Raw genomic sequence first — 27265 nt, 5'->3', positions numbered from 1 at the left:
CATTGCTCTTAATTATTTCATTCTTAATTTATTTATTGGTGCTGTTTTGTTATTAAAATAGTACAGTATTATTTTTCTACGGCTGTAAGACGCCTCTTCCGCGCAGTAGCGCTCAGTAGAGTAGCGGAACCTCTCCGTCGTCTCTCCCGGTCTCTGTTTAGTCAGGATGAAGTGGCGAGCTTCCGGGCGACAGGGTACCAGCAGTAAACATGGCGGAGGAACTGCTGGAAACAGTGGATAGACTTCAGTCCCGGCTACTGGAGAACCCGGAGCCTCGAAAGGTAAAGAGCGAACAGGTGCAGACGGAGTGATTTGGTGTTTAGCACCGACTGTCTCCGGAGAGACGCCGGTTTGACTCCGGTGTCCGTAACGGAGCCGCGGCCACGGCGGTCCACAGAGAAGCAATGGCTTTTAAATGCTGCATTTAAGGGCCGCTGTCGGGCTTCGTCTTCTGAGCTTCTTTACGTAAAAGAGCATTCAGCTCATTCTTTAAGGTCAGAATTACACATGATGTTTGAGTTAATGAGTTCTGAAACTACAGTAGTTTCCTCTACTAGTTGTTTTATTTAAATCGAGTAATTCAGTGGTAAAGAAGTCAAATTAAACTGTGGCAACTTGTTTCAACTGTAAAGTAAACAAATGACAAAGGAATGAAATTCATGACAGCCCACCAATTACAAACTATTAATAGTAGGGCTGAAATAAATTAATGTCATTTAATACATTGATTCCAATTATTCATTTTAAAGGCGTAGTTTATAAAATATGAAGTAATCTCAAATGTCTATCGCAGGTTTCTAGTGGTTGAAATTAAATAAACAATATCAACTCTGACCATCAGATAACACACTGACTTGTTTTAGTGCTCAATTATTTTAAAATTGTCATAAATAACAGTTCACCTACAGAAGTAGCTATGATTTGCACATCTGCTGCCCCTTAAAAATACAAATGGGACATAACTCTGCTTTCCACTAATATGCCTTCATAATAATGTAAATATTACTCATGTGCACTCATCTTCCACATTTTCTTTTTGAAAATGCTGTTCTGAGTGTTTGAGTAAAAAAACATCAAACATCAAACACTGAAAAATAGAATTAAGAATAGAATATGTGCATTTTAAATAAAATATATTGAATAAATGACAGTTCTTTTGCAGTTTTTAAGTTAAAATTTCCACGACATTTTTGTTGATTTAGCTTTGTGATCTCAACTGCGAGAAGTTGTGTATATCAATACATTTTCTAGATTTCTCCTTCAGTACCAATCCATGTTTCCCTACATATTTTGTATTTACATTTTTAATTTGCTTCCAATATATTTGTTAGTAGTAAGAGAACATTTCGTCTGTGGCTTCAACATTTATTTTGCAGAAGGAACATACATTACTGTTTAATTCACCAGATATTTATGTGTGTCTAACTTTTAGTAGTAACACTTACAATAAAAATGAAATTCTTCGGCATCTTAATAATTTGGAATTTTTTCCATGTCAATACTTTGTTGAATGGATTTGGATATGATAAATGAGGGCTCACTTTAGAATACCAGTATTTCCGACAGCATGTGAAGGCATCATGTGAGACGTCACGATAATGAAGGGCTTTTAACTAGTTCTAATGTACTTCTTTAACGCTGGCTTTTAGCTACTATTAACACCTGTCAGCTTGCTTTAATAACCCTTCACAGACACTCCATCTGTTAGTAAAATAAGAACATTAACCACAACATAGTTTCTCTGATAACGAAACTGTAGGCAGTGTAGCCGTTAGCCATGAAGCTAACCAGCGTTAGTGCGGACAGTGATGAGAGTTACACCTCCAGGCCTCTAATGTTACACTGATTCATGTCTAAGTTCAGCTCATACAGCAGCTGACCATCACTGCTCTGACATCTGCTCTGAACATGTTGAACATTACCAGCAGATAAACTAGAATGAATAATGATCCGACCTCCCTTTGTTTACTTTCACTGCTCTAACGCGACCTCCAACACAAAGCAGGCATGGTGTGTGTGTGAGAGAGGTTTGGTTCAGGAAGCTTTATTCTGGTTTCTAGAGGTTATTAGTTTATTAAAAATGTTGAAATCCCAGCTGAGTGATGTTTACTACAGCCCGGCCCCATAGGCCACGTTATCAGTCAGTCTGCATGACGCAGGGCTGGGGAGAGCTGCTGTTTCCACTGTGGATCAGACACTGCTGATTAATTAGATTTAATTGGCAATTAAAAAGTGAGGAAGAGCTCCTCAACCAGCAGGTAGAAACCAGGTGTAGTTTATTTAGGTCAGAGAGGGTTGTTTTTATTATAACGTTAGGGTAGTCCACATCTGGGAATATTTTCATGTAAATCATCCTGAAGGTTGACCAGTGGTTGAAATTCAAACTTGTGTACAAACAAGTTGTGTATGCACACAGTAATGTGTAGTGGAGGGTATACGGGGTATACACACCTCTTTTATCTGGCAGTTAGCAGCCACAAAGCCATTGGAATATATAGGGGAGTATACCCTCGTCCTCCTCGGTAACCTACCCATCAGTACACCCACCTCATCAATGACCACTACACCAGTGATTCTCAAAGTGAGGTCCGGGGACCCCCAGGGGTTCGTGGCAATCTGTCAGGGGGTCCACAAATTAATTTGCTATAAATTATAAAATTGTGCTGTATCATTAAAAAGTACATATCTGCAGATGGGGACCATGGATGTATTAAGAGAACTGGATACAGTGTTGGAGGCGGGGCCCCGTTCATTCCTATGAGAGCTGATCAGTGGCGCATGAAGCCAAAATGGCTCGACTTCCGTCTGGAAAAGTACCCGGATCTTCCGGTGACCTTCCGCATCCATTGGGCCCACGGAGCAGGCGCAGTAGCGTCCGTTTGTTCACATGTCTCGGTCACGGGGTTACAGCCGTCACGCTGTCGTCACGGCTTGCTAACTCCGCCTCCCAGCCCTCGCTCCAGCCTCGGTCTGGGTCTCATTCACATGAACGGAGGAAGGGAAATAACTCTGGATTCAGCTATTTGTGCAACTTTTAGGACCTAATGATTTAAATAAGGGTTGTTAGAGTGTTGAAGTTGAAGTTGATTCACCTAAAAAAAAATTATCCGCTGAGTTACAGACGTCTCTTTCCCAATGTAAGTCTATGGGAAAAATACTTTTTGGGCCCAATGGCATCACGTGACGGACACAGAAGTTGTATTACCGCCGTTTGGCCACTACGAAAATTGGCATCAACGACCGGCGCTCTTCTCGGGGCTTGATGGGGACCATTTGCACCAATAAAACAATCATATTGTGTCCATGGGCTTTGGGCCAATAGAAACTCTGATATGATTCTGACTCATCACGTCAACCTGTCATGAATCAGGCACTTCACTCAGGGCGTAACGAAGCGTTCCTGCTGTTGCTTAGCTTATTACACAGCTTTGTTGAATACTCGATTGTGATTGGTCATTCACAAAGTGCTACAGTCTGTTGTTTCTATTGGTGCCTTCAAATGAAACTCAAAAGCTTGTGTTTACAACATGGGAAGTCGTGTACACACTATGCGTGGCGTTCAAGTGGTCAAGTCGCCAGAACAACGCTGCTAAGCAACGGCAATATTAACGTTACTGTCGCCGTCTAGAAGCCACAGAGGCTAACAGTTTAGCAAGCTATCAAGTAGGTAACATAATGCAGGAAATGCAAAGGCATAATGACAGAGGAACAAGATGAGGCCGTTGGGAATATCAACATTTTGCCTCAGACATATTATAAAATTACAAAGGAAAACAATATACGACTAAAATTACAATATATTCACCTATTATGTACCGAAAAATGAACTTCCATGGCCTCCGCCATTTCTGTCAACGTCAACAAACACGTCACAACTCGTGACCTCAAAGCTTTCAGAAACTTACCACTTACGAGGTTGTGAATATCGCAAGAGGGGGGCGCTCATATGGACTCTTCTCGTGAACCCCAATTTTTGGGGGCTGCAGTATTTCAGTCCGTAGAGAGTTGGCTTTGGGAACCGGAGGGTCACCGTTTCAAGCTCCCACATGGACCAAGTATTGAGTGTGAACTGGTAGCTGGAGAGATGCCAGTTTGCCTCTTGGGCACTTCCCAGGTGCCCTTGAGCAAGGCACCAAACCCCCAACTGGGGATCAATAAAGTGCCTTTCTTTCTTTCTTTCTTCTCTTCTTGAAGGCACCATATGTATAACAGACTGTTGTTATGGACACAGTTCTGATGTCAGACTCTGACGGACCATTTTTGTGTCAAATTATATATTTCTAATTAAGTAGCCGTGTAATAAGCGGGATAATGTACAGCTAGCGGGTCATTGTTGTGAAATAAACCCCTTCAGGGCGACGCTAAGCCTAAACGAGCTAAATTGAGAAAATATGACGACAGTTATATCGAGCGACAGCGCCGGGACCCCAAAATGCGTTGTGTCTTCAGGTGCTAGCTAGCATGAAGCCATCCAAGCTAAAGTGACATAGCATCTAAGAGTATAAATGGTAGTAAGCATTATGCTTAATTGATGTTATGTTATGAGGATGTCCCTTGAAGGAGTCCCTGGCCCCCAACAAGTTTGAGAAACCGTGGTCTACACCACTGGTAGTGCTGCAGGGAAGTCGTATTTTCGTAGGCCAACCAGGAAGTTAGCATCGCCCTGGTTCCCTCGACACGAAGCCAATGGGATTTTTCCATTAGGTTTTGGATTATTGCAGAAAATCAGCTCTGTGACATACAAACGTTTATGATTCTGTAAAATAATCTTCACAAATGAACACCACTTTTAGGATTTTTGAAGCGTGAATGCAATCACCAGAAGCAAAAAGCTAACGTCAGGCTCTAAACAAACTACACCACGGCCACATGAGCGCGAGTATACACAAGGAGGCTGTAAAGGAGGACGATATCCGATTTAAATGAAGATTCACATTTCATTTAATTATCTTGAGTAATGCCAAAGTAATGATACTAATTATAATCAACACTGTTATAGTGTTGATTCAGAAAATGTGTCCACTTTAATACCACAATCGTCTTCTAAATAATTGAAGTTTTCTCTTGTTTTTCCAGCTTCTAAAGACTTTCAAAAGACTGGGGGAACTTCCCATGACTGTGGACATACTGGTGGTAAGGATCCTGCTGATTCCCAAACTAGAATGTCCGATTATAAAAAGAAGAAAATGATGCAGCGGTGGTGAAATTGTTTCAAGCTACAGTTACCTGCTGGACCTCCAGAGTCGAGACAGACAAGACCAGTAGATAACCAGTTTGGGGAAGATGCTCTTTAGCAAGGCATTTAATCCCTGACTACTGCAGAAAGAAACAATATGAGACGGTGGTTGTAGTGTACAAGAATTGGAACAAAAATGCTTTGCTCAGTCAGCTTGTTTTTTCTGGTCAGATTGGGATTTATGCCAAAGGTATGATACCAACTGTAAAAGTAAAGACACATACAGACAAGATAGAAGAGGATGTCAGACACTTCTCATGTGATATAAAGTAAGACTTTAAGGCTAAAAATGAGGGCTGTCAATCGCATTTAGCATAAAATATATGCTCAAATCATAACATGGCAAACTCAAGCCCAACAGGCAACAACAGCTGTCAGTGTGGCCCTGCTCACACCTGGTATTAACATGCATCCTGAGTGATCTCACTTCCCCGCTCTATATGCAAATAAACACGTAGTAAACACACGGCTAATACAGCAGATGTTGTGACGTAATGCTACAGGAATGTCAGTAGTAATATTCTACATATTTGTGAATTGGGGTACATTTTATTAACATCAAAATATAAGGTTATTGGGCGGACCTCCACATGCGCCGCTGGCAAAAGAGCTCCGTGCAAAGCAGCGTAACCAAAACACCGACACATCTCCGACAATATGATAATAATGCACTTCCCGTGCCAAGTCTGGTAGTCTGTAGATATGTAGCCTATAGATAAGGTATATTTCAATAAAATACAGTTGTACCGACAGAATACAGTAGAGCACAGAGGCCGTTTCCATGCTGCGAGGCAGATGAGCGCTCGCGTCTGACTGTCTATGACTAGACACGGGAAGTGCATTATTATCGTACTGTCTGTGTTTGTGTTCCGGTGCTTCGCACGGAGCTGACACCTGCAAGCCCGGCCAGCTCTCATCCCCGGCTCTCTTAAGCTCTACACCCCGCTGTTGCCTGGCAAAGTGTCAGCGGCATGGAGGTCCCCGGGGAATAACAATAACAATACAATAAACTTTTTTTTTATGTTAAGAAAATGTACCCGAATTCACGAATATGTAGGATATTACTACTGACATTCCTGTAATATTACGTCACGTCTGCTGTATTAGCCGTGTGTTTACTACATGTTTATTTGCATATGGAGCGGGAAAGTGAGATCGGATCATAAGTGGTCACTGGAGACGCATGTGGAGACACGCATGTGGAGAACAGACGTACTTAAAGCTGTCCACTTGTGATCGGATCACTTCACTTCAGTGTAAGGTTTTAGCATTATATTGCCTCCTTCTAGGTTTTCTAGTTTCATACATCAGTATCTTCACTCTAGCTTTAAAACTGAGCCCGCTACAACCCCAAAAAATTGCAAGTTGCGTTAAAGAAATTAGCAGCTTTAAAACGAATTTGCGTTAACGCCTTATCGCATTAAGAGATTTCATTAAGTTTACCTTATGCTGTTGAATTAAATTAGTAAATCCGGGCTAGGAGAAAGATGGTCAGTGTCCATGATTTCACTTTGTTTTGCTCTCTCTTGTAGGAAACTGGAGTCGGGAAAACTGTGAATTCTTTTAGGAAACATCAACTGGCTGGAGAGGTGGCAAAAGGCCTCGTAGCCAAATGGAAGAAACTGGTTCCTCAGTCTGCAGACAGGTACGTTGTGCATGACTCTGCCTGGACATGTAAACAGTAGTCAGGAGGAGAGAGGTCCCTGCAACGGAGATGCAACATCTACTTGAAACTCATCCTCACCAGTTGCTTATGTTAGTCAAATTAAATGAGGGGCAGGTTGATCTCTCTCCAGGCGGCCTTTTGAACAAATAGTGTGGGAAAAATTTAGTCATTTTTTAATAAATATACTCCAATTTCGACCATGTTCACTCTGAAGCGGAGTCATATTGTGGCACATATTTGGTAGAGTAATGCTGCTGAGACCTGAGTCAGGATAAGAAAAGAAGTAGTTCATATATAATGTGTATATATATATATATATATGTATGCATATATACTGTATGTGTACATGGGAACTTTCATCCAGGTTTTGGCACATTTCACAATGATGTTTGGAATAAAGGGATCATTCTGCAGAGCTGCCCTCAACAGGCCATAATGAATTATCGATGCGTATAAATGTTGTCCTAAAGTTTCATATCATTTATTGCATGTTTTGCATGTAAAAAAAAAAAAAAAAGTAACAACAACAAACAGTTGTGTGTTCTTCACCGCTGTGCATCTGTCTACCTCAGACCCGCCAACAGCCACGTCAAAGAGGCACCGCGGACACACACACACTCCCGAGGCCCAGAGGCGGGGGGCGATGGAGGAGGCCACAGACGCACCCGGGAGCCCTCCCCCGAGGAAGAGCCCTCCTACATGGAAGAGGAAGAAGAGGAGGAGGAGGAGGAGGAGGAGGAGAGAGGCTATCACACAAACTATTCGCCCTCACCTCCTCAACACGAGCAGTACAGCCCTCCACAGCGAGGAGGCTACCAGTCGGACGAGTACGAGAGCCCCGAGCCTGAGCCTGAGCCCGAGCCCGAGCCCGAGCCCGAGCCCGAGCCCGAGCCCGAGCCCGAGCCCGAGCCCGAGCCCGAGCCTGAGCCTGAGCCAAGTCCTCCTCCTCCTCGCAAAGAGGTCCGCCACGCCAAACCCAACAAAGAACCCAACAAAAACCACCACCACGGTTCCCACGGCGACAGAAACAGGGACAGAGATGAGGAGCGGTGGCAACGCCATGCACAGATGAGTAGCGATCGAGGAGGAGGAAGAGAGGGCGGTGAAGGGAAGAAACGCAGCGCAGACAGGGAGAGACAGCAGAGTCCAGTACTAAAGTCTGCAAAGCACAGCAGGAAGTCCACCACACATGAGAGCAAGAGGGACGAGAAGAAGAAAGGAGGAGATGACGGTGAGTGTTTGTGTTTGAGGGAAGAGGTTCACTGCGACACCAGAGATACCTCGCTGATACCAAGAGTCATCTTCCTGTTTGTCCTCGGCATGGACGAATTACGAGGCAAAGCTTGTAGATATTATATCGCTTCAATAAAGAGCTGGAACAAGATGATACAGAATATATAGTGTATATGATACTGTCCCGACAGCATGGAATAAGATATTATAGCTACATAAGTGGAAACAAAAGGGGGAAAACGGGTTAAAGCAGCAGTAGGCAGAATAATTTTGGCGTCATTTGGCAAAAATTCCATAATAACCTTTCAGCATATTGTAATTCAAGTGTTCTGAGAGAAAACTTGTCTTCTGCTCCTCCTCATTGCTCTGTTTTCAGGCTTTAAAACATCTAGCCCGTGACGGGAGACTTTGGCCAATCACAGGTCATTTCAGAGAGCGTTCCTATTGGTTGTTCATTCAATATTCTGTTACTGTAATGCCTATTTCTCTCCTCAAATGTTTTCAGAAACATCTTGTAGTGTACTGTTTAGCTGTAAAATGAAAAAGTTTGCTCCGGCTGGTGGGCGGTGCTTGGTGTCTCCTCAACTGATCTCAACATGGCTGCCGGGTGACAAACTTTCTTATTTTACAGCTAAACAGTACACTACAAGATGATTCTGAGAACATTTTATGCGAGAAATAGGCATTACAGTAACAGAATATTGATTCATATTTGATCAGCGCTGCCTAGTTTGACCATTTGATCGGAGTTTGTGAGTGATTGACAGCTGCTCAGAGACGGCAAGGCTCCAGATCAGCTCTGATTGGTTGTCTTCTCCGGTCTGTGAAATCCTGCAGATGCCGTTAGGAGCACCGGAGGACACAGAGGCACATGATTTTTTTCAGATTACCTGTCTCATGCACTACTGTCAGGATATAGTGACCGTTATACAAAAATATATATTTTTTTTAATCACATTTGCGCCGACCTGCCTACCCCAGCTTTAAGGCTGCACGAGTAGGGCTGAGGATTTCTACGATTACAATATTGAGATCAGGACTGTTTACACAATAGTTAAATATCCAGGTTTATGAAGAAAGTTGTCTTATTGAACTTTTATTGAACATTTCAAATTAACAAAAAAACTGCCTTCACTTTCATCTTTCGCTCAACAAAAACCTAAAATATAGGTCGCCTCAAAGGTACAAAAACCTTAATTTTAAACAAGAATTTCTTCTGGTTGTATCGTAAACAATGTTTTGTAAAAGTGACTGATAATCCTGTGAGGTGTAGGCAACAAGATGGATGGAGTGTGTTCTCGAAGCTAACGGTAAATAAAACTGGACTCTAGGATAATTCTACCGCAGCCAAAAACCAAATAGAACCGATTTATTTCCAAGTAGAGAAGGAAGTCACATTACACTTGTCCTTGTTTCGAAAGCAATTAATTCCATCTTGTGCTGGTTTAGACCGTTTATCTATGAACACTGTGCACTTGTTTTGATGCTCTGGAGCACAAATTGTAAACTCTAAGCTTAACAATACAGATGCATTTCATAAACCTTTAATCATTCTAGATGCCAAAATAATGCTCATGGTTTTATTAGATGATAAGTTGTGCCGGTCTGTGCACCAGTAAAAAAAAATTCTGTTTCATAATGCCACAAAATGTGGCCACAACAGAGCGACATCCTGTACCAGCGAATTGAGATACAATCTGTTAGTTGAGTAACTCTGCCGGCAGGAAACGACAAACTTATCCTTTATAAATGAAATGCAAGCAGTTTCTTAAAGGTCACCTATTATGCAAAATGCACTTTTCCATGTCTTTTAAACATCAATATCTGTCCCCAGTGTGTCTACAGGCCACCATAGTATCATAAAAGACCATCCTCTCTCTTTTTCTCCTCCTCCGTTTGTCCGGAAATGGGTGCAGAAAAAAAATTCGCTTTTTTCCTTGTATTCTGACGTCATTAGAGAAATGCAAGCCACGTGAGGGTTTCCTGGTCGAACCAGAGAGAACCTTCAGTAGCTGACCCCGCCCCACAGCGCGTCACTGTCTCTCCTCAACCGAACTTGAGCAAAGTAGCTCCTACAGTTAGTCTGCAAGAACCAGCAGAACAGGCTTCATGTACTCCCATCATCTAAATATAACATGTTCTTTCACAAAGGCTTTATGTAATTACACTGTTTAAACAGATGATATTTATATATTATATATATTTGATGTCATGCATGTAGCAGAATACAGGTAGTAAATAGTGACTTGTAAGCAACACAACACATTTCTGTTTCACAGTCAAACTTTATTTGAGTAGACAGATGACAATATTAATTATTCACAGCATTTGTAATCATCCCACCTGCAGTTATGTTAACATGGTACAGGAGAAAGTCTTCAGCTCTGGTAAACTATGGTAAGCTAAGCTCCGGTGGTCTGTAGTCATGGTAACACAGAGACAGCTACTACTGTAAATAATATACCATTACTCTGATCTTCCATACATTTATCTTTTAGCAGAAATAATGAACTGACTACTGTTTCACATCTTCTATTTTCCACCCTGATGGTCGCTGTGTTTACACACCGTGTCATAGCGGTAGCATGTAGCTAACCCGTTAGCATGTAGCTACATGCTAACGGGTTAGCTACATGCTACCGGGTTAGCTCTGTATCTCCATGTAAACAGAGCCATCTGCTCACAGCTGTCTGCTCTCCTCTGGGATGATTCTGTCGGTCATTTCTCACAGATGGATCTGTAAAGACAGACGTAAAACAGAGTGTATGTTTACGGTTTACAGAGTTGATGCATAAGGTAAACACTGAGCTAACTAACAGAGATATAAATAGTATTATTTACCTGAGAGAAACCGTCAGGAAAACCTGGAATCTGGACCGCAGATGTTCATCATGTGTCGCCGATTTCTGATCAGATTCCTCCGGTAACGTGCGCTGGGTGAAGTTTCTGGTTTATAAACTTTAAAGAAGTTTATAAGCTCTATTCTAGCTCCTCTCTCTCCACTCCTCTCAGGCCGCGAGGGGGGCGGGGAGGGTGACGCTGTGTTGTTGAGGACGTTTGATTGACAGAAAACGCTGACCAATCAGAGCAGAGTGGGAGGAGACAGAGGCTACAGACACAGAAATCAGCACTTTTGGAAATGGGCTGAAACAGAGGTTATAGAGACATGCTGGAATGCATGATCTGATTGTTTTTTTGAAAAAAAACCTCCAGAGACATGGTTTGGAGGTGTCTGAGACCTATAATAACTAGTTTAAATGGAGTATAATATGTGACCTTTAAAGGTCCCATATTGTAAAAAGTGAAATTTCCGGGTCTTTTACATTATAAAGCAGGTTTAAGTTTAAGTTTAAGTGCCATATAAATACTGTTAAACTATCAAAACGCACAATATACGGAGAAATACACACAGCCCGTATTCAGAAATTGTGTGTTTGAAACAAGCCGTTAGGATTTCTGTCCATTTGTGATGTCACAAATATACAATATTTAGACCATTACACGGTTTTAAATGTAAACATTCTAAATGTGTCCCAGTTTATTTCCTTTTGCAGTGTATGTAAATAACATCAGCTGACAGGAAGTAAACATGGACCCAAACTGTTGCCTAGCAACGCAATTCTGAAATGAAATGAGCTAAAACGGAGCGTTTCAGACAGAGGGTAAATACAGGTATATTCAGGCAGACATTATGAGGAAAATAAAGTGTTTTTTGAACATTACAGCATGTAAACATGTTCTAATAGAAACACAAAATACAAGTATGAACCTGAAAATGAGGACGATATGGGACCTTTAAACAACAGTGAGTGATTGCGCTGTCCTTAGAAAGCTGGACACACAAACATTAGATTTTTTGCTACTGTATATTGATACAAAGCATTACAAACAATGTATGGTATGTGTGTGTGTGTCGGTTGAAGCTGAAACAATTAGAGTAGTTGATTAATCGATTATTCAATCAACAGAAGATTAAAGGGTAACTTCGGTATTGTTCAACCTGGACCCTATTTTCCCATGTCTTTGGGGACAACAATTTTTGAAATTGATCCGGTATTGAGGGAGAACGCAGTAACCGGCAGCTGCTCACGGGCTGCAATATGGTGCTATTGGGGCAAGCTGGCACCTCCATTTACATTCACTACTAGTGCTTGTATTTGCCATGACAAGCTCTGATTGTTATTATAAGTGTCTGACATTATTGAAAGAGTCTCGCTCATGGAGAAGTCTCGTTGTGAAATCTGGCATTGTGACATGTTGCCGGAGGACAACGATGCAATAGTGGAATACATCCATGGTGGAAACACGAGTGGCAGCCGGCCAGAGTTTGTTGTGTTGGGAGTACAGAAAGCGTAGCTTAGTGTTGTCTAAAAGATTTCCAATGTCATGGCAGAATATTTGTGGATGAGGCCTTTGAATTCGATGGCCGCCTGTATATATTTGAGCCAGAGTATACGGATATTCAGAGTTCTCCTTGAGCGGGACTTGGATACAATAACAAACAGACCAGATCAAACGAAAGGTAAAGAAAACGGTTTATTTCTCTGTAGGGTCCTTTCCATGATGTTGTCAGACACTTATAATAACAATGTGAGCCTGTCAGTGGTAAAAACAAGCACTTTTAGTGGACGTAACGTTACATTGACTACTGAATACTGGACCAATTTCAAAAAATGTTGTCCCCATTAGTCACTTAGACACAAAACATGAGAAAAAGGGTCCAGGTTGAAAAGTTACCTTTTAGGTTAAATTTAGCAATTTAACAATATCAATCACTTTTCCAGCAAAAATGTCAAACATCAGCTGGTTTCAGTTTCTTAAATGTGAATATTTTCTGCTTTTCTTTCTTGCATATTTTAGTAAACTGATGTTCAGACAAACGGACAATTTGAAGATGTAACTTCAGGTTCTGGGAACTTGTGATGGGGATTTTTCACAATTTTATGACATTTCATAGACAAAAACAATCAGTCAGTTAAAGTGGCAGTAGGCAGGATATTTTGACGGGAGAATGTGACCAATCACAGGTCATTTCATTGAAAGAGCGTTCCTATTGGCTGTGCTCCGGTCATGTGACCAGAACTTGGCGTTCCTTCACCAGATTTCCCAATGGTGGCCGCGTCACAAACTTTCTCATTTTACAGCTAAACCGTGCACTACAAGATGATTCTGAAAACATCTGAGAGGAGAGGAATAGACATTAACATAACAGAATATTGATTCATATTTGATCAGCGCTGCCTAGTTGGACCGTTTGGTCGGCGTTCATGAGTGATTGACAGCCGGCTCTCATAGACGGCAGATAGACAGCAGACCTCAGATCAGCTCTTACTGCTTGTTTTCCTCCGGTCTGTGAAATCTTGCAGATGCCGTTAGGAGCACCGGAGGACACAGAGGAACATGATTTTTTTTAGGTTACCTGTTTCATGTACTACTGTCACGATATAGCGACCGTTTTATAAAAATAACTTTTTTTATTCATATTTGCTCCAACCTCGCCTACTTCAGCTTTAATGGAGAAAATAATTGTCCGATTAATTGTCAGCTGCAGCCCTTGTTTGACGCTGCCAACCAGCTATTTGAAAAGTTTCACCGTTTTCCATCGTCTGGTAATTGTCGGTTACTTTGGACTTGGCTCCTGATTTCCCATGATTCACTGCATCCTCTTAACTTTTCCATTTGTGTTTCCAGGGCAACCACGGGCGCCAAAGGACTCTCTGCCCAAAGAGCAGGAAGAGGACTTTGAGACCCCCACCATGTCCTTTGAGTCTTTCCTCACATATGACGCCCCAACGCCTGTCAAGAAGAAGAAGAAGCCATCATCGTCATCATCCTCGTCACACAGTCGACCGTCTCACTCTTCTTCCTCCACGTCGTCCTCCCGTCGTTCACGCACCCCTCCGCCCGCCCCCTCCTCATCCTCCTCTTCCTCGAAAGGGAGCAAGGCTAACGGCACACAGAGCGCCAAGAGGCCACATTCAGGCTCCAGTTCGGCAACAACGGAAAAACGCAAGAGGGTAAGACCAGCAGCGGAGGCTATGAGGAGATCATTCTCCATCTGCGTTAGATTATTTCAGTAGAACAGAAGTAGGGCTGCAGCTAACAATTATTATTAATTATTAACAACACAAAACAATGACAGATATTGTCCAGAAACCCTCACAGGAACTGCATTTAGCATAAAACAATATGCTCCAATCATAACATGGCAAACTGCAGCCCAACAGGCAACAACAGCTGTCAGTGTGTCAGTGTGCTGACTTGACTATGACTTGCCCCAAACTGCATGTGATTATCATAAAGTGGGCATATCTGTAAAGGGGAGACTCGTGGGTACCCATAGAACCCATTTACATTCACATATCTGGAGGTCAAAGGTCAAGGAACCCCTTTGAAAATGGCCATGCCAGGTTTTCCTCGTTAGAATTTAGTTTAAGTTTGGAGCATCAAGCTAGTATGACATGGTTGGTACCGATGGATTCCTTAGGTGTTTTAGTTTCATATGATGCCAGTATCTTCACTCTAGCTTTAAATCGATTGCGTTAATGCATTAAAGAAATTACTGGCGTTAAAACAAATTTGCGTTAACGTGTTATCGCGTTAACTTTGACGGCCCTAATATACATACATTTGCATAAAGCAGCATATTTACCCACTCCCATGTTGATAAGAGTATTAAATACTTGACAAATCTCCCTTTAAGGTACATTTTGAACAGATAAAAAAATGTGTGATTAATTTGCGATTAATCGCGTTGGACTACGGACAATCATTTAATCAAACACGATTAAATATTTGAATGGATTGCCAGCCCTAATTCAGTTTGCTTGTTTCATTTGACCAACAGTCCAAACCTTAAATATAATCAGTTTACTATCATTGAAGAAGCTGCAACTAGAGTTTACAGTTTTTGCTTGACAAAATGACTGAAAAGATTTATTGATTATTTAAATTGTTGCTGATTAATTTTCTATCAATCAACTGTTAGATTAATTGACTAAATTGTTGCAGCTCTAAATTGAAGCCTGTTGTGTTTGAATGTTGAAAATCTGACGAGATCTGGTTGTGTTTGTAGACTTTATTGAGCTTTGAGCCCGTCAGTGTTTCTCTCCAGGCGTCAAAGCTGTGCTTTTATTTTGTAGAACTGTGTTTGTTTCCTAGCAGCAGTGGTTTATTTAACCGTCAAGATAATTCAGAGAAGAGCAGTAATCTGCAGATTTCAAAGGCTATAACAAGTTTAGAGTCTGGAGTATCACAACAGCTCTGTTTCTGTGGTTTCTCTGCCGCTTACGACAGTCTTAATCAAACAATATGTCATTGTAAACAGCTTGCCTGGTTGGAGCATATTTCCTTTCAGTTTATAAACCTTGAAAATCTGTTATAGGGTCATGCTTGTTGATGTTAATGCGATGTTGTCTGCAGGTGGTCGAGGCCGTCGCGACTCTTCCTGAAATCCCTCTGCCAGCGATCCAACCCAACTATAGACCTCTGCCCTCCATCGACGTCACACCGCTGTCACCGCAGAGACGGAAAGGTAACGCCCTCACCTTACAAATTCACGTCTTGTTTATGAAACATCATAGTTCCTTCTTCTAAACCAGGGCTGCCCAAAGTGGAGCCCGTAAGGTCCCGCCAGATGTTTCTAGTGGGGAAAAATAATTATAATAATTTAAAAACATTCTAATATAAAATGCTGTTTGTGCTGATTAATTTTTTGTGAGGTAAAAATGCTCTTTAAATGTAGAATCCCTAATTATTAATTATTTTTCATAATCTGAGTATGGCGGGCACAATGACACTTTGTGCAGGATGTCAGTTTGGCGCGAGTGTGCTAAGAAGATAATGGAAAGGCAGAGACAGTGGCACATGGACAAAAAGGCATTTGAATTAAGGGAACTTGGGATCCCAGTACCATTTTGCATCTTAACAATACAATAAGTGTTTGCTTTGGGCCCTTGGCCCACCATTACAGCCCCCTTCCAGTGTATTTTGGCATTTCATATTTATTTTAGTCATTTACAGAAAATGCTGATTAGCCACGATGTTTGACATTTTTTTTATCAAATAATTTTGTTCTAAAAGTTTAAAAAAGAAGGTTGTTGCTAAAATGGGAATGTGAGGTATGACTATAGTAGAAGCTGCAGGTCAGACGTCATCCTCCAAGCTGCAGGTCACTCATGCTCGTTTGTGTCTGAGCAGCAGCAAACTGATAAATGTGTTTATCTGTCTGTCAGTTTGTTTTCTAGTTAGTTAGTTAGTTAGTTAGTTTAGTTAGGTGTAGTTAACTAGCCCAACTTATTGCATTAGCTAACTGAGGGTTTTCATTTTATTTTTAGTTTCCTCCACTTTAGTTTAGTGTGTTTTCACCATGGCATTTGTGTGTGCGGTGAACGTGTGCAATCAACGCAGAGAATTACACAAAGTCCAACCGGCAAAATTAGCCCAACACACCGACTGTCTCTCTCGCTCGCTCTCTTCCTTACCGTGTCCTGCTGGAGAATTCTTGTCTCATTTGTGGTGTGATGAACAGTAAATTCATCTAAGCTGGTTTCATCTAAACTGGGTTTAAAAATGATGCAATCTGGTTGCCATGGTAATGAATTACGTCTGACTATTAACCACACCCCTATTCTCTGTTTGAGAAAGAACGTTGAGAAAAAACACTGGCTGGAGGGGGGCTTTAAATTTCAGCTTTGCCCTTCCCCCCCCCCAGGGAAAAAGTTGGGTCACCCCTGTTCTAAACCACGTTCAGAACAGGGGTGCCCATCATTTTATAGTATGTCCAACATAATCCTCATATTATGTATTTCTAATATTTTACAAACAATCAATTTCATTCCTGGTCAATATTTCCTCCACAGTTTCCTCTATTTTCTTGCTGACAATGCTTCAGTCGTGTATGAACTTCTGTGGAGTTGTGACTAACGTGCACTGTTTCTCCAGTAACTGGATTTCTTAAATTTCATGTAAATAAGAAATCTGGTTTCTGTAATGGGGCGGGGTCATTTATACGGGTAACAGGTTTTCTAAGAGAAAGGAATCTCATATTTAAAATGATTCCATTCAAGGTTCGACTAGAACTAACAAAGTCTTCTCTCCTGGTGTTTTGCGTCCATGTAAATGTACTGATGGAGGTGAGCCCATGTTTAGATATTGGCTGAATTCAATTAGCATTTTTTATTTCCTCAAAGTTCACCGCTTTATTTTGGTAATTTCAGTGATGAACGTGACTGTGAACGCATCACTGTAACTGTGCAGCTGTAATCCTCCGAGGCCTGGAGGCTTCGGGGCTCACTCAGAATTTGGGTGTCATGTTCGAACAAGTGAATCTTTGCTTTCCTGCAAAGTGTAATCTAGTTCTTCTTGTTTTTTTTTCTTTCTCATCAGTGTCACCATATCTGTAAAAGTTCATCCTGCCCTGCTCTGTGTCACACTGACTGACTTTTCTCTCCCATTTTTTGTTTTCAGTTCCTGTCTGCAACAACGACGAGGAGGATTCCGGGTTCACGGGGAAGCGATTCAACTCTAAGATGGTGGTCTACTCGGGATCAAAGACCGCTTACTTGCCCAAGATGATGACTCTGTACGAGCAGTGCATCCGTGTGCTGCAGAACAACATCGACTGTGAGTGGACTTGCCAGTGCTAGAAGTGGAAAAAATAAGTGCCAGTACTCCTCTTATTCACATGTTAGTGTGTGTATCGGCCGGTATCAGCAATCTCTGTCGACTTATTTCTATTTATTTATTATTTCTTTAAGCATGTACTGTGTCAGTCATAATCAGCTGTGATTTTATTGCTATTATTATACTTCGCTATGCATCTTCTATAGTAGGCCTATAATACTCCAATAATACTCCATCTGGAACATTATAGGGTTATGGTGGTGTGTCTGTATATAGTGTTAATACTTAAAGTGCGTTCCTGTGTTATTTCTAGTATCATTCTATAATATATTATAGGATGTCTATAAGTTAGAATTAGCAGCCACCAGACAGACAGACAGGCAGGTAAGCAAGCAGCGCTGAGCTGTGTGAGCTCTTCATTCAGGTTTTAGGAGCAGAGTCCCAGTCAGGATGCTCCTACATATTATACAGAGACACATTTTGAATTTCTACAGTGAATAGAAGATACTAGGAGGTGTTAGGTTTAGAGTCCTCCCCCAAGAAAATTTGAAGGTTTTTTTACTGAAAACTATGCAATTTTACATCATTTTGGACCATAGTTATTAGGCTACTATAGTCTAGGTAACGCTCACAAAACTTAAAGACAAAACTTGCTGTAGGTGTAATTAAATAATTATTTGATTATTACACAATAACAGCCATCGTCCAACATTCAGTTCTTCTGGAAATATTTGCCCTGTAAAATAATATTCTGTAAATCAAGAAAAGCAGATTCAGAAAACTTTTCAATTCAATTTCCTTAACTATATATATTCACAAGTTTAAAAATGTTATGACGAACAAATCTCCCAGAGAACCTGATATGGAGAGAGCAGAGAAGAGTACCGGCAGCTTGTGAGAAATGCCGGTATGTGAGAAAAAGTCACAGTATGCCATAAGGAGTAAAATGAAGCTGCGTACCGGTGAGTACCGGCCCACTGGGAGCACCACAGCTACAAAACAGTCACGGAGTCTCCCAGCAGATGGCACTAGAGCACCTGCAGACTCCCTCATGTTCTCACAAGCTCATATACCTAAGCACAAAAATGTATTCATGTTAGTGTGCATTAAAGGTCCCATATTATAAAAAAGGGAGATTTTCATATTTTTTTATTATAAAGCAGACTTAAGTCCTCTATAAATAATGTGAAAGTATCGAAATGCTCAATCCACAGGGAAATACACACAGCCCGTATTCAGAAACTCTGCATTTGAAACAAGCTGTCAGGATTTCTGTCCATTTGTGATGTCACAAATATACAATATTTAGACCCTTTCCACAGAATTAAACGTAAACATTCTAAATGTGTCCCAGTTTATTCCTGGTTGCAGTGTATGTGAATGTCATCAGCTGACAGGAAGTACACATGGACCCAAGCTGTTGCCTAGCAACGCAATTTCGTCGCAATTCCATCGAAATCAGCTAAAACAGAGCGTTTAAGACAGAGGGTAAATACAGGCATATTCAGGCCGACAGTATGAGGAAAATAAAGTTTTTTTTTAACATTACATTATGTAAACATGTTATAGTAGAAACACAGAATATAAGTATGAGCCTGAAAATGAGCATGATATGGGACCTTTAAATACCACTACATTAATTCTGTGGGACAAATGTGAAACTGTGATAGAGGGGTGTGGCTCAGCACAAAGATGAACAGAAAGCCTTCACGATCACCGGACAAATCTCTGAGAGTCAGTATGTACCCCTCTGCGGTCACTTCCCACCCACCCGTTACCTTAAGGTGGTGAAAACAAACGGACACTACTGCACACATGTGACTGTTGGCTGCTTCTGTGCTCTTTCAGCCATCGCCGAGGTCGGAGGAGTGCCGTTCGAGATCCTGGAACCGGTGCTGGAGCGATGTACACCAGAGCAGCTGTACCGCATCGAGCAGAGCAACCAGGTAAAACACACACACACACACACACACACAGTCTTTCTATACTTGTGAGGACCCTCATTGATATAATGCATTCCATAGTGTCATGCCCCAGTCTGTGGCTGGTCAAGACACAACGAAGGTTACAATATTGTAACCCTAGTTCTGTACGTGCAGGCGGAGCCCTCTACTGGACTCTATGGGTAATACTCCTGTCCAATCACACGCACGCGTCAGTCCACTGAGAGTTGCATAAACGTTGCCGGCCTATCAGGACGCGCCTACCTACGTGCGCCACCAGAGTGTAAGAGCCTAAGTCACGCCCCTTCCGGTGGACCCCGTGGGACCTTATTTCGGAAAAAATATGAACGGTTGCAAGTCAAGAAAGTCTCAGTTTGTTGTAAAACTGTTGAAGTATCAGACTGAAAATACGCCATTAGAAAGACGACACACCCAAAAGTGTCGTAGTGACGTCTCTCTCTCTGAAGCTACGATGTCTGTGTGTTTCCTACTGGGATGAACTCACACCAGCGATCGTATCTCGCTTGTTCTTTCTCTTCCCGGCTGGATAAAACACATCAGGTAAAATAACATGTTAGCTAGCTAGCTAGCGTTGGTGACGTATATTGTGCGAGACGAGAGATGTAGTTCACTGAGCAGTTTGACGCAAAACTAAATGATCCTACGACAAACCTACGGCAAACTGAGACTTTCTTGACTTGAAAAATTGTTTTAAATTGACAAACATTATATGTGTGATTCATGGCGCAATTCAAACAGGATCAAAAAAATATTTGTCCTTTTTGTCGTTAACTACCGTTCATATTTTTCCCGAAATAAGATCCCATGGGGTCCACCAAGGGGCGTGACTTTGGTGGAGCCACGGTTGCGTACCAGCTGCAGCGACACACAGCGTCCCAATAAACTAGACCTCTCTGTGTTGTACAACACGCACATTCCCTCTAGATTTTTTTTGTAAACCGCCAACCTCAAAGTTCAAACTGCGCCTATGCCTTGTAGCAGCGACTCCATCCGTGGAGATGTAGCCGTACTGTGGTAACGCACATATTCAGTAGGCACGTCCTGATTGGCCGGCTACGTTTATGCAAATCTCAGTGGGCTAACGCGTACGTGTGATTGGAGGAGAGTATTACCCATTGAGGGCGGAGCCTGTGTGAGATAGAACATGAAAAAGACCAATCTTCCCTAAGTCCCAGCCAGCTATAGATCTAACAACTGAGGTGTTTATTACCAGCCGCGACAGCGACGCTGGTATTGTTTTCATCATTTTTGAGTACTTTGCCAGGTGTTTATATTTCTGTATGTCTGTGGACGGATTTTGTCACCGGGGTAACGTCACAACCATGTAAGATGCAGTCACAAAACTTCACAGGTGCATAGTTGAGATCAAAATGAAGGGCGAGTTTTGAGATTGGTGTGGTCTGAGCAAGAGGGCGGAAGTAGGAGTGAAGGAAGTGGGGAAGGGACTACTGGCCCCCCCACTTTACGCCATGGATGTATTAAGAGAACTGGATACAGCGTTGGAGAGGGGGCCCCGTTCTTTCCTATGAAAGTTGAGGAAGGGAAAAAACTCTGGATTCAGCTATTAGTGCATTTTACATCTTTTAGGACCTGATGATTTAAATAAGGACTATTAGAGTGTTCGCACTGGGAAGTTGATTCACCTAAAAAAAAAGTATCCGCTGAGTTACAGACATCTCTTTCCCAATGTAAGTCTATGGGAAAAAGTTTTTTTGGGCCCAACGCATCACGTGACAGACACGGAAGTTGTAGTAACATCGTTTGGCCACTACGAAAATTGGCATCAACGACCGGCGCTCTTCCTGGGGGCTTGTTTTACGCCCCTAGGCCAATTTGATGTCACGGCTGGTGTGATCCCATCACAAGATGATCTGTAGTTTACAATGTGTTCTGAAATAGATGAACCCAAGAACTGACTCAAAGCAGGGCAAAGGCCAAAATAGCAATCAAACAAATCGAACTAGCAAGGTATAACAAATCGAACTCAACAAAATCAAAGACACCAATTTACAATAACTTACCTCCCTAACTAAAATAAACAAGACGAGGGAAGATGAAGTGTAAAATGACGAGCACAATGTGTAGGAAGGCTGAGAAGACTGATGGCACTCCCCTCTTCTTTCAGTGGTTTACGGAGGAATCTGACGAACTGTGGATGCGTCACTGTCAGCGGGACTTTAAGCGCGAGTCTCGTCAGGAGTACGAGTCGTGGAGGGAGATGTATCTGAGGCTGCACGACGAGCGCGAGGAGCGGCTGAGGATGCTCACCCAGAACATCTCCTCCGCCCACGCCAACAAGCCAAAAGGTAGGAGAAGCATTGAGTCACTTTATATTAATGAGCACTAGAAAGTGAACGTTCATTTCTAGGAAAACGTCCTAGACTGATGTTGAAGTTTATTTATTAAGGTCTTTGAGTGTTGGTATTTAAGTGTGAGTGTTGTGTTTGTCCCGGCAGGGCGACAGGTCAAGATGGCGTTTGTGAATTCTGTCGCCAAGCCGCCACGTGACGTCCGCCGCCGACAAGAGAAGTTCGGCACCATCAGCGGTTCGTCAGCCAGCTCCACCGCGGCTGCAAACCCCATCAAGTCAGTAGCACATCCAGCATGTTGACACATTCGGCATTTAGGTTTCTGACTTGAGTTTGGTGTTGAAGTGACACCATTGAGATAGAATAAACATGGAAAGTATAGATAACTTTACATAAATGTGAGTTTCCATCATGAATGCACAGGTCGTATTTACAGTTCATAAGGGCATATATATATATATATATATATATATATATATATATACAGACGTAGGCAAAGTTGTTGGTACCCTTCCGTTAAAGAGAGAAAAACCCACAATGGTCACTGAAATAACTTGAAACTGACAAAAGTAATAATAAATAAGAATTTACTGAAAATGAACTAATGAAAATCAGACATTGTTTTTGAATTGTGGTTCAACAGAATCATTTTAAAAAACAAACTAATGAAACTGACCTGGACAAAAAATTATGGTACCCCTAGAAAAGATGTAAAATAATGTGACCATAGGGACATATTAAACTAAGGTGTGTCCTGTAATCAGCATCACAGGTATCTTCAAACTTGTAATCAGTCAGTCTGCCTATTTAAAGGGTGAAAAGTAGTCACTGTGCTGTTTGGCATCATGGTGTGTACCACACTGAACATGGACCACAGAAAGCTAAGGAGAGAGTTGTCTCAGGAGATCAGAAAGAACATTATAGACCTTCATGTTAAAGGTAAAGGCTATAAGACCATCTCCAAGCAGCTTGACGTTCCTGTGACTACAGCTGCACATATTATTCAGAAGTTTAAGGTCCATGGGACTGTAGCCAACCTCCCTGGACGTGGCCGCAAGAGGAAAATTGATTACATATTGAAGAGACGGATAATACGAATGGTAACCAAAGAGCCCAGAACAACTTCCAAAGAGATTAGAGGTGAACTCCAAGGTCAAGGTACATCAGTGTCAGATCGCACCATCCGTCACTGTTTGAGCCAAAGTGGACTTAATGGAAGACAAACAAGGAGGACACCAAATCATAAAAAGGCGAGACTGGAATTTTCCAAAATGCATATTGACCAGCCACAAAGCTTCTGGGAGAATGTCCTTTGGACAGATGAGACAAAACTGGAGCTTTTTGGCAAGTCACATCAGCTCTATGTTCACAGACGCAAAAATGAAGCAAACAAAGAAAAGAACACTGTACCTAATGTGAAACATGGAGGAGGCTCGGTTATGTTATGGGGCTGCTTTGTTGCATCTGGCACAGGGTGTCTTGAATCTGTGCAGGGTGCAATGAAATCTCAAGACTATCAAGGCATTCTGGAGCGAAATGTGCTGCCCAGTGTCAGAAAGCTTGGTCTCAATTGCAGGTCATGGGTCCTCAAACAGGATAATGACCCAAAACACAGCTAAAAACACCCAAGAATGGCTAAGAACAAAACATTGGACTATTCTGAAGTGGCCTTCTATGAGCCCTGATCTAAATCCTATTGAACATCTGTGGAAGGAGCTGAAACATGCAGTCTGGAGAAGGCACCCTTCAAACCTGAGACAGCTGGAGCAGTTTGCTCACGAGGACTGGGCCAACATACCTGTCGACAGGTGCAGAAGTCTCATTGAGAGTTACAGAAATCACTTGATTGCAGTGATTGCCTCAAAAGGTTGTGCAACAAAATATTAAGTTAAGGGTACCGTCATTTTTGTCTAGGCCAGTTTCATTAGTTTGTTTTTTTAAATGATTCTGCTGAACCATAATTCAAAAACAATATCTGATTTTCATTAGTTAATTTTCAGTGAATTTTTATTTATTATTACTTTTGTCAGTTTCAAGTTATTTCAGTGACCATTGTTGGTTTTTCTTTCTTTAACGGAAGGGTACCAACGATTTTGCCTACGTCTGTATATACTGTATGTGGCATTTATTCCCAATTAAACCTACATTTAGTTTTGTTCTTTTGTTTTTTAATATCTCAGGATCTAAATAGATGGTAACCTTTTTAGTGGTTATAGTTTCCATTAAATTTACTAGACATAGTTCACATTAGCTCAAGCAGATACCATAAATTGGTAAAGCTTAGTTAAGTATTCAAAGGTTGCGCAGCTTTATAATTTAGGGAAATGATTCCAATATATATCTGAGGGGTCCCAACATTATTTTAGGGAGAAGAAAGAAAAACTTATATTTTTATATTTCTTTTAGAATTGTTAAAGTTTTAGGAGCGACGAAATTCAGACGGCAGCTGGCGGTACTACGGTTTTGCACTCCACTATTTTTTTCTCCACAATCACAGATATTTTCCACTTCCTGTGTCCTTCAGAATAAGACCAGCTACCATAAACTACTCTGCTGAATCGAGCCACTCTTCTTCCTCCCAACTCGACCCTTCTCCCAGCTCGTCTCGCTCCTCAGCACCGGGTGGTGGAGGAGGAGGAGGAGGAGGAGGAGGAGGACCTGGAGGAGGACCTGGAGGAGGATCTGTCGCCCGGGACAAGCCACAGGTCAAAAGTAAGTGTGCTAACGATCCTGAGTTTATCATAAAAAGAGGCAGGATTAGTTTTGGTTTCTTTTTAAATCTCACAAACCGTTTGTTCCTTCTTGCAGAAATCGCCCCCATGATGGCCAAAACTATCAAAGCTTTCAAGAACAGATTCTCCCGCCGATAGTGTGAAAGAGATTGAATATATTTTATGAATTCCAATTATGTTTTTAATTTAAATTTAGCAAAATTTTACTGGAGACCCCTTCATCCCTGCCCGCACACACACACATACACACACACACACACACACACACACACACACACACACACACACACACACACACACAAACAAACACATACACACACATCATCATCTTTACCACCAAACACATGGTAGGAACTTTTCAGTATTGGTGGAAAAAGGGTTGATTTTTAAAACAAAATGTATTTAAGTGGTGGCATCTGTTTTGGGGGGGTCTTTGAATAAGTATTTAAATCATAAATGAAGGTCTGTGGGTGTGACGTCTGTGTTAAGAAAAATGAAGTCTGCAACTTTTTACAAGACGTAAAGGACACACACCTGCAAACACACAGTCTGTTACCTTTTCTTGTTTTCTAGCAGCCTTTTTAAAAGGAATAGCTCGACCCTTTTGGGAAATGATCTGTTTTGCTTTCCTAAAGAGAGTTAGATGAGAAGACTGATACCACTCTCACATCTAAAAGTGGTGTCAATCTTCTCATCTAACTCTTGGATGGTCTACTAAAACATCAAACTTTTCCTTCATGGGACAGAAAAATGACTGATTCTTTTCGTTTAAAGAATAGTTGTTTGTTACTTTTCATTACGTGCAAATGGTACACTACATGAGGAAAACCTTTACACACTCTTTTTTTTTTATCTTAATGGTATGCATGGTGCACGTCAGCCGAGGCATCAATTGGCTGGTTAAAGACTCTGCTTTTAAAAAAAACAACAACACACATCCATATTTAAACATGGTGCATTTTTTTTAATGTGTAGAGCTAAAATGATATCAGTGAACTACACGCACACACACACACACACACACACACACACACATTGTAGACTTATTTTAACCCTCCTGTGGCTTCAGATCATGTTTTCCTGCTGTTGAATGTGTGTGTCCCTGTTTGTATCTGCTTCACTGTGACGAATAGCTTGAGTGAATGCTGGAGAGACTGTAGGAAGAGAAGAAGAAGAAGAACAAGGAAACACAACAATAAGGAAGGAAGTTAATAGGATGTCTGCAGTTTCAGTCTACAACAATGATGAGATGTATTTATTTTCAACACTGGGACCTGGCACCCCGCAACATGGGCCTGAAAGGAAGTAGATTAAAAATTGTAATTTTATTAGATTTTAATAAATGTTATATGGTCATTTTTATTAAAATTGACTTTTTGCCCTTAAGACTGTGTGTGTGTGTGCTGAAATATTTTTGTGCGGCTTTATCAAGCAACACAAACCTCCTCTGTGCTTTCTATTGAACATGAGAAAGGAGTATCACTTGTGTCAACATTTTCTCTCCAAATGACTGAACAAATTCCAAAAGTGTGCAGAGGAGGAGGTCTACAGTAGTCTGGAAGAACTGTCACTAGAGAATGTCCTGTAGGCCTTAATATAGACTTATTAGTGTGTTGTTTATATAATGTTATTCTTAAATCATGGATTGTGGCATTTATGCCCAATTAAACCTACATTTTGTGTTGTTCTTTTGTTTCTAATATCTCATTAACGCCCAGGAGCTAAATAGATGGTAACCTTTTTAGTGGTTATAGTTTCTATTAAATTTACTAGACATATTTCACATTTGCTCAAGCAGATATCATAAATTGGTAAAACTTCTCAAGCTGGGGGCCAGGACCTCCCATAGGATCCCAGTATAAATCTGAGGGGTCCCAACAGGATTATAGGGAGAAGAAAGAAAAATTATTTAGAATTGTTAAAGTTATGCCTTCTTTTATCAGACTTTTTCATCAAATTTAGTCTTTTTCTTTTGAAATATTGGATACTTCAAATGAAACTGTCTGAGAAGGTTTAAAGATGAGTACATTTCAAGTACTGTACTGGCATTTGTATTTTACTTGAGTATTTCCATTTTATGCTACTTCCTTCTTCTACTCCACTACATTTATTTGACAGCTTTAGTTAGCTTTATTAATTAGCTTTATTAATACAAAAATATAAATCAACTAATAGATCACGATGTATGATTACAGATTGAGCTACCCAGCAGTATATAAAGTTGTTCAAATGAGCTCAACCTTTAGCAGCTGCAACATTAAATTGATGAACACACGAATCCATCAATAATTATAATCCAATAATATAATATATATTGTTTTGAACTGTGCCATTCTGCATAATGAGTATTTTACTTTTGGTACTTAAAGAATATTTTGATGCTTTTGTATTTGTACTTAAAGAAGCAGTGGGTAGAATTGGAGCAAATATTAAGTTATTTTTATAAAACGGTCACTATATCCTGACAGTAGAGACAGGTAATCTGAAAAAAATCATGTGCC

General features: G+C 41.2%; 1 protein-coding gene across 1 annotated transcript; it reads left to right on the top strand.

Moving 5' to 3' along the window:
* Positions 1–56: 56 nt before the first annotated feature.
* On the top strand, positions 57–26150 carry eloa (elongin A). The gene is made up of 12 exons (XM_074612674.1): positions 57–281; positions 5077–5133; positions 6769–6881; positions 7475–8133; positions 13827–14152; positions 15558–15669; positions 17604–17759; positions 19608–19705; positions 21849–22029; positions 22180–22309; positions 24557–24744; positions 24841–26150. The coding sequence occupies exons 1-12, from the start codon at positions 210–212 to the stop codon at positions 24900–24902; spliced, it is 2154 nt and encodes a 717-aa protein (XP_074468775.1). The 5' UTR covers positions 57–209; the 3' UTR covers positions 24903–26150.
* Positions 26151–27265: the final 1115 nt, after the last annotated feature.

This window comes from Sebastes fasciatus, chromosome 17, assembly GCF_043250625.1.
Source record: "Sebastes fasciatus isolate fSebFas1 chromosome 17, fSebFas1.pri, whole genome shotgun sequence".
In the NCBI taxonomy this organism is placed as follows: domain Eukaryota; kingdom Metazoa; phylum Chordata; class Actinopteri; order Perciformes; family Sebastidae; genus Sebastes; species Sebastes fasciatus.
The sequence above is the reverse complement of the archived record's forward strand: the minus strand, read 5'-3'. Positions and strand labels throughout refer to the sequence as shown.

Excerpts from the sequence above, each read along its gene's own strand:
- eloa (XM_074612674.1), top strand. The coding sequence starts at position 210 with ATGGCGGAGGAACTGCTGGAAACAGTGGATAGACTTCAGTCCCGGCTA. Across the intron at positions 8,134-13,826 it reads GAAGAAAGGAGGAGATGACG|GGCAACCACGGGCGCCAAAG; the intron begins GTGAGTGTTTGT and ends TTGTGTTTCCAG. Across the intron at positions 22,310-24,556 it reads GCGGCTGCAAACCCCATCAA|AATAAGACCAGCTACCATAA; the intron begins GTCAGTAGCACA and ends TGTGTCCTTCAG.